Source organism: Perca flavescens, chromosome 19, assembly GCF_004354835.1.
Source record: "Perca flavescens isolate YP-PL-M2 chromosome 19, PFLA_1.0, whole genome shotgun sequence".
Classification (NCBI taxonomy): Eukaryota; Metazoa; Chordata; class Actinopteri; order Perciformes; family Percidae; genus Perca; species Perca flavescens.
In genome coordinates this window covers 28,584,047-28,596,473 of record NC_041349.1, presented here as the reverse complement: position 1 = coordinate 28,596,473, position 12,427 = coordinate 28,584,047, and the positions used below count along the sequence as shown (strand labels likewise).

The window sequence follows — 12,427 nt, the reverse complement described above, 5'->3', positions numbered from 1 at the left end:
TGAAGTGGAAAGATGCTTTTTATTTTATTTATTTTTTCTATCTCAATTTGCCTTCATTTGACTTAGTCCAGATCGGTTAGTGTCTGTGAGCGAATGCACAAGCCTCTTATGGCTATGCTCACACGTAAGCTTGGGGTTTGATAGCATTTTATTGAATCTAAATCCAGAATTGACTCCACTCTTTGAATCCAATTCATTTTTCGTACACATCAGCTTTCAAGATTTGTAACCATAATTTACAAAAAATAATCAAAACTCAACTTGAAAAGTGACAAGTGTAATCTACTTACTTTGCAAAACTTGTTTCCTATTTTCTTGATCCAAGTACTGGAAGTCAGACTATTAAACTGACAAACTGCAACTATTGACCTGATGTAAATGAATGTTAACTGTGGGGGGTCCCTAAGCCCGATGGGCCACCAGGCCTGCAATACACTGGGGTTAATATGGTACTGTATGTTGAATTTACTTAGTGTGTTTGTGTGCTGGCGTGACCTCATGCATGACATGTTTACTTTCCAAAAGGCTGTGGACAGGGACGAGTATGTTACTATAAACTTCTTTGCAATCAGATGTTGGGTTTGTACAAACACTCAGAATATGGCCATCGTATAAAGCGGAGCAGATTTCTTCCTTCAAAACTATTCAGGAAATAAATGATTGCAAGCAGTCTTATCTATGGTTCTCAAAATTTGGCAAACTTTCTTGAAATTAATGTATCTGAAATATTCATATAATCCTATTTCTTACCAACCTCCTAAGTTTTCTATTACCTCCCCATAGACTGTTGATTAGAGCTAGGCTGTCTCTACAAAAACCTGTTTGTCTTGACGTTACTATTGATACTGGGACGATGTATCACTGTCGGTGCTTTTGTAAAACTATTTCATCTAAAATAGGGCTGGGTGATGTGCTACCTTAGGAAGAATGTATGAATGATCATTTGATTCAGCTGCAACAGATATTTTTGGAAACTATTTTCTTTGAAGCTATATCGCAATATTAATTCCAGATATTGTTTCCGTGGCTGTCACTTGTTATATTTTCTAATAATCCTAGAGAGAAAAATCCTCCTTATATTGCCTCAAAATGTATGCATGTTTTTTATTTATTTTTTTTCTTCTTCTTTCATTTATATAACGTCATGTCAGGAGTTCTGGATAAACATCTCCTGATTTCTAGGAAATTCATTTTCTTTGTTTTCTGCTCTTATGTGACCTGCTGATCACGTTGCTTGCTTATTAAGAGAACTTCTGAGTAAACATTGGACTGCAAAACTATGTTCTCTAAGAAGAACTACATCCTCAAATGTGACCTACGTGCAGGCGTACCTCCTGTAAAATAAATAAAACGTAAGAAAATGTCGGGGTCGTCGGCAGGACCACGCTGCAGGACATTGAACCTGAACCTGTCTCAAAGGGTCCGTTCAGCCACAGCGCCGTTGTACGTACACAGCAGTGACTAATCCTTGGTTTCCCTCCGCTCAACTCTGAATGTCAGTCCGTGTTTAGGGCTCACGATAGAGGCACCATATGTTGAAACTCTGCTGCAAAACAAAGACACCGGATTGTAGCTGATGTGCGCTGAGCAGCATTAGGGGCAAAGAGTTCTGAGATTCAGTATTTCCATAAACATGTTAGAAATCCTAATTTTAAGTCTTTCTTCATACTTTTTTATTTGAATCTCTGAATTTAAATATATATATTGCTCTTGTGGCCCTAAATGTCCTAGTTAGCTTTAAAAAAAATATACATAGATATGTTGTCCGACCACGTCTAAAAGCAAACCTGTTATAGCCTCCTCCTGGCCGCGTCCCGCTACCTTCCCGATCTCTCTCCAACAGTTTAGTTTCTATAGTCATGATGCAATAACGGCTCACGCTTTCAGATGGTGTGCCTATTTTGAAGGCATTTCTGGTGTTCCACACGTGAAATGACGGAGGTAACATTCACACCTGGCCATAGTCTGGTCCAGAAAGTTAGAGTCTCCTTGATTTTGCCTTCAGAAAGTGGCTTCCAGATGTTTAACGGTCTGACAAACACATTTGAAGAGCCCCTTTATGCTTTTTTTTTTTTTTTTGGGGGCGGGGCAATATTTCCTGTCTTTTTAGTAGTCTAATAGTTATTTGTGTATGTAATAGATGTATCAAGTACAAAAAAACCATTTCACTCCAAATGGAGCTTTCTCTCCCACAGAATTTTTCTCAACTGTCTGAAACGCCTCGCCCATATTCCTGTTTGAAAATCCTCTATTAGTGATGTAATTGATTGACAAAGCCAGCCCAGTTTTCCAGATGCGCTGTCCATTGGTGCTGCGTTGACCAATCAAAGCAGAGTGGGCCAGCCGACCAATCAGAGCAGACTGGGTTTTTCAGGAAGAGGGGCCAGGAGCTCAGACAGAGGAGCTGCAGCAGTGGGCAGTATGAGAAACATAAAATGTTGTTTGAACATCAAAGCATGTGAACCTATTCTAGTAGACCCCAGGAGTAGAAATATGACTCTGAAAGGAGTATAATAGGGGCTCTTAAAAGCGTTATTATCCTCGTAACGTAGTTCTGCACATTTGAGCATACACCCTCCTAAGGTTTTATCATTAACCCCGACCTCTGCTGCCCCTTTCCTCCTTCAAAGAGACTTTGAATAGTGTGTTGAATAATGTTTTTTGTTTTTTTTTCCTGTCTGCATTGGGTGAGATTGTATTTAATGCCCAGTTTGAATTTTTGTGTTTGGTCAATCAGCTCATCATATGCAATGACTTAATCAATTTGGTGGTTGTCTTGTTCATACAGTAGTTGTTGTGAAAGAGAATGAAGATTTTGATTTGAAATCTCTTGTCAAAAGTTGTTTGGAGGAAGAGAGGGCGAGACAGTGCATGGTTTACACAGCTGTCAAGGGGCCCTGGTGTAGGAAAGTAAAAGCTCAGTCATGCAGGCTAAAGGGACTCGGTGTGTGAATGTAATTTTATAAAGAAATAAACCATTTTAAGCTGAATGAAATGGTGTCCTGATGTTTTGTAACTGTGCTTGTGTGCATGTGCAACCATATGTCATATCAGCAGGCAATGCACATTAAAATGCAAAGCTTGGAAAAGAACAGATATTCTAAAGTCATTATTAAAGGTACAGTTGGTAACTTATTAAAAAAATAAAAAAATAAAAATAACGGCAAGTGGCAATTCCAGGTTCAAACCCTTTCTCGGCCAACAAGGAAGCAGCCGAATCGCCGAAGTCAAAGTGGCATTCTGCGGGTTTCCGGCAAAGTCACTTCAGCTGAAAGGTGTGACAACAATCACACACCTGTTCCATCGTTACAGTGCAGCATTTCAATAAGTGGCGCCATTTCACCTCCCTCCCCCCGGTATTGATTTTTAAGGAATCTTGGTACCCATGTTCAGGTCTTCGTCCCAGAGGTTTCCATCGAGTTTAAGCAGGCTTGCTTAAGAACAACTTGACTTATTTTCAATTCATTGCTTGTGGTTTTTTTTTTTTTTTTTTTAATGATGGCTGCCATTTTCATTGATCGTTTTATTTATATTAGAAATATGTATCTCAGCCAGCATGTATACTCCGCCCGCTGCTGGTAGTTGCCGTGGTCATCATGACCCAATCCGGCAGCGAAAACGTTGGTGTCGGTGTTGCCAAAGGTCTCCGTTTGCGGCCGTTGAGACTGCAACGCAACCCTGCAGATTCCAAACCAAAACGGGTCAGAAGTCTTTTCAAATTTCTCTGCTCTTTAATGCCAGAGCAGTGTGAATGCGAGGTGTAAACGTAGCTATATATATATAATTTTGTTTTTTACCAAAACGTAGCAATGTAAATGTGGCCTCAGTCCTGCAATGCTGTATACCAACTTTGGTGTTGATGGAATCAAAATTCAAACTGTATCCTGACAGTATGACATGAGACCAATAATCTGTAGGGGGGGGACATGTTCCTCTGCCTCCTATTGGTGCTCCTAATGGCAGAAGGAAAACAACCAATCAGAACCGAGGAGTCTCTAACGCTGTGCCAATGGCCGCGCGTGCACTGCAATTAAACTGTTAAACTAGGCAGCGCTGAGCAAATATGAATCAAGATTCTGTTACTGTATTGCCTATTTCTCTCCTTAAATGTTTTCAGAAACATATTTTAGTGCACTATTTATCTGTAGAAATTGGTTCTTTTACTAAAGTAAAGCGTCGGATTACTTCCTCCGCCACTGAACATTGTCTAGGTTCAATGCAGCCAGCAGTTGCAACACCGTAGTGAGGAGAGACAGCAGTGATTGAAGTATTCAGATCCTCTCATTGTGCAAAATTGGCCCTAGTGTTGGTGTTCCATTAGTTTCTATTATTGGATTGCTATTACTGATGCATTTTAACTGATTAGTTACAGGATTTCTATCTTAAAGATCCCATGTTGTAGGCATACTCAATGCATTTTGTGCCAAAGCAATGAAAAATGACTATAGTCATGTAAACAACTGACCCATTGATCATATAAATAGTCATATAGTTTGATGACGATTGTGCCAAAATGGGACTGTTAGTGTGCGCAAAGCACGGCCGTGTTGTTTTAAATCTGCAGCGTCATGACTTTTGAACGTTTGAACACAAGAGGTCAGTGTTGACCTACCACAGATCTCCACACCTCACAAATCACAGACTGCACGTTTGTAAAAACAAAAGTATTTTAATAAATATAAATACAGCAAAAATACAAACGTAACTTGGCAACAACAAGGCAATGAAAACAAAAAAACAGATATTAGAAAGACATGTAAAAATAGATTAAAAATACATCTGTTCTGGGTACGTATGCAGTGCATTGGTGCCTGTTTTGTCAAACAAGAGTAAATTACTTAATAACTCCTTCATATTTCTTTGTCTTGTCAACCACAAACATTCAGGGTAATAAATTAAAGCAAACATAAACTCTCAGTCAAGCATGTTCCCAATATCTCTCATGTTAAGTCTGTGTTTCCCTTTGCCCCTCCCCCCAGTCTTCTTGTATATTAAGTAGCCTACGTTATAAATATAAAGCGCTCAGTGAATAAGTCTGTCGAGTCAAAAGAAGTCAAATGAAGCCTGGACAGTAGGTCCGGTGTGGTCTCCGTGTGTGTGTGTGGTCATCATGTGGAGTATGAGCAGCAGTAGTCAGACACACTGGAATGAAGGCAGGTCTTATTGTTGTTGAGGCTGGTTGAACTGGCCCATGAACAGAACAGCACCTGAACACAGGAAGAGAAACATTAGACCCACCACACCTGGGACGTGTTGAGCCCCGACAAAACGTAGCAATACATTTTTTTTTTTTTTTTTTTTAAACCGAAATGTCGGTGCGTCGAACGCCACGTGGTGTGCGCAAGTGCTCTGCCTTTTTATTACTGGTGTAATCGTTCGGTAACCTTGGTTCTCTGAGTGAAGAGACTATCTCTCCAGGGCAAGGCCGCCCAGAGACTGTTCCAATCAATGTAAATCAGTGAACCCATGCACACATGGGCCTTTTATGCCTCGATCATGGGCCACGTGCCCCAGTGGGTCAGTCCCCCATACATATGGAATATGTACAGTTACTCTGTGGAGAGATAGTCTGGATTTGATAGAGAACACTTGTGACACAGCCGATAAACGAGTAGTCTATATCCACGACTTTCCACCTTCCGGGACTGCTCCGTTGCTGCTGGAGATTCCGCCGCATGTCCTTCTTTTCGGTTCTAACCTCCGGTGGATTTGTGAGGACTCTGGTTAACTGCTCCTCAGATCTCTGCAGGGTAAATCCAGACAGCTAGCTAGACTACCTGTCCAATCTGAGTTTTCTGTCGCACGACTAAAGCAACTTTTGAACGTACACATGTTCCACCAAAACAAGTTCCTTCTAGAGGTTATTTTGCAGAGGCACCGTGGCTCCGCCCGGGGATTAGCACCGCCCAAAACAATTGGGATTGGTTTAAAGAAATGCCAATAAACCAGAGCACGTTTCTCTCTCATCCCGGAATGCTGCATAGGCTAGCCAGACCCTCCTCCGCAGCGCTGTGGAGGAAGGTCTGGCAACGAGAGACCCACTCACCAAAACGAGAGAAAACAAAGCTGTTTCACACCGTGTTGAGGAAACACGTTGTTCAACACGGAAACCGCAGCAAAACTGTGCACACCGTTTTGGGATTGAACGTGCCCCTGGACTGCTAAAAATGGGATTTCAAAATAAAACGTAATAAGACTGTTACCTGTTTGTTTGTGCTGGATGAGGAAGAGGAAGGGTCGGTCCAGAGTAATCTCCTCCACCGCCATGCGAGAAAACATCACCGCAGCTAACGGAGGGAAGGAATGAAAAACAGGTCAGAGTCTGCAATGTGTGTAGCTGTGGGATCCCTTCATGGTTTTTGCCTTTACTTCTCAACACTTTTGTGTGTTATTTTATTAACCACAAAATGTATTTAGGAATTTGTACCATATATGCATAACCTTATCATCTTAAGTCTTAAAGGAGGGGGATGGGTGAGATTTAGTGTTGGGCCTACCTGTTGCTGCTGCTCCCTTGGTTCCTTGCTCATTCACCTCGATCTTCACTCTCTGCAGAACCTTCGACACACACAGCCTCTCATCAGCTGGAGGGCAGAAACACACACTGATTAGACACATAGGTCGAAGCGTCAAAAGCATCGAAAAAAAAAAAAAGTTCATGGTTGACGGGAAGACAACTCAAGGGTTGAAAAACGTTTTTTGGCGTATTTTTGGAGCAACTCCATTGGCCTGAATGGGCACCATTTTGGAATCTGGTATCTAGCTAATAAAATACATCCATGCACCATACTCTATACTATAGAGAGCCAAAGTCACGCCTTTCTACTTAACGAAAGTCAATGGAGAGATAATTATTATATTTTGATCCCGTTTAAATTGAACAAGCTAGGTGACGTGAATTGCGTGAGTCGAGAGATGTAGTTCACCGAGCGGTTTGACACAAAACTGAGTGGTCATATGACAAACTGAGACTTTCTTCGGTTGAAAAATTATCTTTTTAATTGAAGAACATCACATTTGTAATCTATGTCTCAATTCAAATGGGATCAAAAAATAATTATTATCTCTCCATTGACTCTCGTTCATATTTTTTCCAAATTAAGGTCCCATGAGGTCCACCGGAAGGGGAGGGACTTCGCCTCTCTATACACTATATGTAGTTATAGCTATACACTGTGGTTTTTAACATGCTCATATGGTCTGGTAAAGTTCCAACCTAACTAACTGTTCCTTCCTACTGTATAGGAGGTTAACTTACTGTTGATGCGTGTGAAGTCAGCAGTAGCCAGGTTGAACATGTCTCCCAGACCCAAGTTAAGCAGAGCAGTCTTCAAATCCACCTCAGAGTTCAGGGTAAACCTGCGAAAAACACACACACACATCCTCAGTTTTCACCCCGGTTGCTTAAAGCCTTTAAGGATTCAACATGTCACAAACGACTGTAAAACTCCACTAAGTTTATGAGAAAGTATTGTCTAAATAATTTCATGTGAGCTACCCACAAACAGTCCGAGCCTGTCTCCCTCACCTGGGCATGGCCAGCTGTCGCTTAACATTCCTCAGCTCCATTCTCCATTGCTTAATCCGCTGGCTGCTCAGATCGGCACTGAGCGCGCTCAGTGGAACTTCGGGCTCGAAGGGCGATACCAGGAGCATGCTCAGTGAGTCTCCCTCGTACGCAACCTCAATGACATCATAGTCCACCCCGTCGGCAGTCACAAACTCGCCTGTCGATTGAGGAGAAGGAGACAGATGTATTTTTTTTTTCAAGTAGCACAGAGTCTGCCATCTTTGGAACAAAGATTGAGATAAAGTGCACCGAGTCATCGGTTGAACCTACCGTAGTTGAAGCGGTTGGTGAGTCTCATCATGTGCACGGGTACATTGCTGCCGTTGGCACAGTGGAACATCCTCTCCTGGGTCAGTTTGGGGTCAAAGGGAACCTTCCAGAGGCCCTTGAAGTCAAGGGCGTTAAGGAGGACCAGACGGGTCTCATCAGACAGAGATCCAGACGCCAGGAACTCAGGGATGGCACCTGCAGCAGAAAATCAATCAATCAATCAATCAAGATTTATTCATACAGCACCTTTCAAACGGAACAAAATGCAATCCAAAGTGTTTAACCCTTGTGTTGACTTCGGGTCAAACTGACCCATTTTCAATTTTTGTTTTATATCAGAAAATATGGGACGTAGAAATAAGCACCGAAAATGTGTAGAAGAAAAATGTAACAATTTAAAACGTTGGAAAAAGCAAAAACAAACTGGAAGCAGAAAGGCCACTTCAAACAAAATCGCAGAGGAGTCCTTTGGAGAATGGTGCAGACGACGTGCTGTCAGCCAGCTGGTGGGGGGGAGGTTTACCTGCAGTGTGGTCCGAGACCCAGGAGTTGATGATGCGGACTGCCTCCTCTGGCTTGCTGAAGTCCACCTGATTAGGGTGGGTCTGGAAGGCCTTGGCCAGGGCCCTGCGGAATCCCTTCTCCAGGCTCATCTTCCTCTCCACCATGACCGCGCTGGCCGTCTCCACCCCCTCCTCACTGGACACGTCCCGCTGCAGGAGACGCTGCTGCCGGGACATCCCTCGCTCTGCAGGAGAGGCGAGAGGAGAAGGATGTTGTTTTATGGTTCGTAAGTAAGTAAGTAAGTTATCTTTTCTTTTCATGCCACTTTCTACTTCTACTCCGCTACATTTCAGAGAGAAATATTGTACTTTTCACTCCACTACATTCATCTGTTACAGCTTTAGTTACTTTACAAATGAAGATTTTTGCACACAAAAGACATTTTATTATAAATTAAAGTACCCAACATTATATAGGCCTACAAATCCAGCCGTAACGATTAGCTGATTGAACACTTAGTTGATCGACAGAACAGTTTGGATCGTTTCCCGGTAATCGCATTTCCTAATCCTAATTATTTGAATCCAGCCTATGTATATCAAGTCACCTTGCAGAGAAAAGCCCATGGCAGCAGTCAGGGCCTTGCGGGTGTTTCCTGCCGCACCGAGCTGAGCCATGGCCAGGACGGAGGCCACGCCGTACGGGGACAAGGCCATGTTGTCGTGCGCAGAGTCCTTGGCCAGCTGCGAGAAGACCTTCAGGCCAAAGTCAGTCTGTTTATCCTGCAGCGAGCCCAGCCCCACTCTGCTCAGAGTCAGCAACAGGAGAATAGACACGCAAAGCATCCTGGGAAAGAAAGAAGAGAATAGGTGTAAGTTTAATCGTGGTTGGTTTGTATTCAAACACTTGAATTTCGACAACTAAAAGTAAAAACCCCAAAGGAGAGGAAAATATGTTGAATGGATATCACCAGGACAAACATGTTGCCCCATGTGCTCTTTAAAGATGAAGAAACTGTTCGGAATCAGTTTGTTTCTGTTTCGAAGGAACACTAAGTTTGTTGAATTGCTCAACACTGCAGAGATAGTCTTAACAGCTTGCAGATGTGTTCAATAAAAATGTAAGAAGAAAAGCAGCCAAGGATATTCTTTGGCTTCCATAAAACTAGTAAATAATGCAGGTTGCCTCAAAGATGCAATCATACGGGAAATGATTCCAAACCTGATTAGGAAAGTTCAGAATCACAGTTAATCCTTCAGCCAAACATTCAGCCTGCATCGGTTTATAAATCCTTCTATGCTATTTAACTGTGGGCCTCAAATTGAAACCATTCACTCTTCTCAGATATTCAGATTATAAATTTGCAATTTGCGATAACCTCAACGCCGTGTGTGTGTGTGTGTGTATGACTCCATTTTCCTATCCATTTTAGCTATTTTTAAATGACCAAAAACAGAGGTTCACACTAGGTCAGTGTAGAATGGTAGTCCACTGTTGGTAATATACAGTAGGAAGGTGTGTGTGCGTGTGTGACTCATGCTGGATGTGTATACATTCACGTCAGTGTGTCAACTGGAAAATGTGTGCGTCAGTAACATGGGTGTTCCACTGCAGACATCAATGGTGTGTACTGAGGGCAGAGCAGCTCCTAATTCTGTAGCAGCAGCAGCATCATAGACTTGCTGCTGATCACAGGTCAGTGCTGGGACCTCGGCCTCTGTTTGCATTAGCAGTCACATCCAGCTATGAACACACATGGCCTGACTGAGCACCACAGAGAACTACACACCGCTTGATTTCCCATGTTGTGCATTAGCCTCAGAGAAGCCACTGGCCATGGTTAAGGTAACTATAGTATCCTCAAAAGTGTAAAGGTACGTAGTCACTTTGCACCACTGCTATACTTAAAGGCACAACAAGAATTCCATACTAGTAATAATATAGTATAAAATAAAAAAAACAAAAAAAAACATTCTGACCCACGGCCATTTGCTGCATGCCATTCCCCTCTCTCTCTCCCCTTTCCTGTCTTCAGATGTCCTGTCAATTAAAGGCCTAAAATGTCCCCAAAAAAGTCATTTATGGGTATAAAATAGGGCTGTCAATTGAAATGTTTAATTGCGATTAATCGCATGATTGTCCAGTTATTTTGCGATTAATCGCAAATTTTTAATATGTTCTAAACGTACTTTTTTTTCAAGTGTTTAATGCTGGAGTGGTATTTGAGACTGGGCGTACACCGCCGGGAGCTCGGCTCACATCGACAGTAAGCACGCAAATAACTTTAGTCTTGTAGAGAGAACCATCTGGAAGTGTTTTGAAACTAAACCTGCCGTTCTTTATACATTTCTGCCCAAGGAGCTTTGTTTCCACAACGTTACTGCTGCATCGCTGCTTGATTTCCCAAACTACAGAACGGCCCGAGGCCCAAAACACAGAATGTGCATAATGATAAATCCTCAGCACCCTTTCTAGAAATCTATGCCGTTATTTTAGGCTATACCGTGCAAGATGACCACAATACTTTTAAAACCCTGGCTATGGTTGTAAATAACTCTTTCAATGCTGTATATTCAAAATCTCCAAATATCTAAACAGGTTTGTACTTTTGCAAATTTGCAAATGTTCAGACAACCCTGTTATTCCTTGTGTTTTTGCTATACCATATTGCTGTAACAGTACAACAGGAACACATTGGATCAAATTTTAAGATAATAATAATAATGTTGACCTTGTTTCTCTTGATGGAAAACTGACATTGATTATATTCCCTGTGGTTTTGCATTGCACCACAAAAAAAAATCATTTGCCAGTAAGTTCATATTAGATGTATAAATATAATTCCAAAAACCCCAAATGTTACGTCCAGTTGAAGTTACTTACCTTTTGGTTGAAATGTGTCCGATGTAGTTGAGCAAGTCTCTGTTGTTTCAGCTTCAGTCTGCTGCTGCTGCTTGTGTCTGAATGGCTGAATGAGTTCCTTTATTTATAGTGTGTATAGTGCTGCATGGTCTGAAGCCGCGCCCCCCACCTACGCGCACACACACACACACACACACACACACACACACACACAGAAGTTATTAGAGAGGATGATGTCATCTGACACTGTCTGGACAGGCTTCCTTTTCATGAACACACACATCCACTCTCCCTCCCTCCCTCCCTCCCTCCCTCCCTCTCACTCTCTTCTCTGTCTGTCTGTCTCTTCCCAAAGCATGACAGAGCATATGGAAAGTCACTTAACTGTTTTCCCTGTCTCATTCAAACACACACACACACACACACACACACACACACCACTCTGGCATGTGCAGGAAGCACAGCTTGTGTTTCCCCTGAAGAAATTGTCTATCAGCCTGTAGAGGAAAGGGTTGCAATAGTAAATAATATAAGTATTTTATAATATTGAAACAAACCAACGTTGTGTGATTATTAGTTCAGAATGTGTGAGATTTAGTCTTAAGTTCTTCTAACACTTTGGTCCAGCGAACGATAGTTGACCTACCAATCAGACACAACACGCCAGTTTCTGAGAAGTGACAGTGACCCTCCATCTGATCAGATTCACATTCATGTCATGTTTTGGGAAACATATCTGATGCAAGTACACTATCTTTTTTACACTTTTTTTTTTTAACCTCATGTTGCACAACAATAATGAAGACGATACAGACTTGGAAAGCATTCGGGACATTCATGTTCATGCAATTGCCATCAGCAGGAACATTGAAATAAAAAAAAAAAAGTACTTGTTGCTCCTGTACCTTTGGATTACTCCGCATCATCAGTGTATTTAGGATGCAAAATCTATGATTCTGATTTCTGATCAAAATTAGGCCACATTTAGAAGAGTGTATTTGCAATTTTTAAACAGTACAAGAAAATAGTGTATTTTTCTGTCAAATGAAATAAGGGGGTTGTAGAATGTTATAAACCTTGTGTGTCTTCCATTCGACCATGTAGTTGTCGTCCTGAAAAGTCAACACTTTTTCTTACGTTTTCGTCTGTTTTATTGACACCTTTGTCTCTTTTTTTTAATGTTTTTGGCTCTTTTTTTAACACTGCTTTTTACTACCATTT

At 41.7% G+C, this 12,427-nt stretch overlaps 1 protein-coding gene across 1 annotated transcript; it reads right to left on the bottom strand.

Annotated features, from left to right (window-relative positions):
* Positions 1-4,691: 4,691 nt before the first annotated feature.
* Positions 4,692-11,307, bottom strand: serpine1 (serpin peptidase inhibitor, clade E (nexin, plasminogen activator inhibitor type 1), member 1). Its single transcript, XM_028564134.1, has 9 exons — positions 11,228-11,307; positions 8,952-9,190; positions 8,364-8,588; positions 7,841-8,035; positions 7,529-7,727; positions 7,259-7,359; positions 6,498-6,584; positions 6,204-6,287; positions 4,692-5,207 (listed from the first exon to the last, which is right to left on the bottom strand). The coding sequence occupies exons 2-9, from the start codon at positions 9,187-9,189 to the stop codon at positions 5,161-5,163; spliced, it is 1,176 nt and encodes a 391-aa protein (XP_028419935.1). The 5' UTR covers position 9,190; positions 11,228-11,307; the 3' UTR covers positions 4,692-5,160.
* Positions 11,308-12,427: the final 1,120 nt, after the last annotated feature.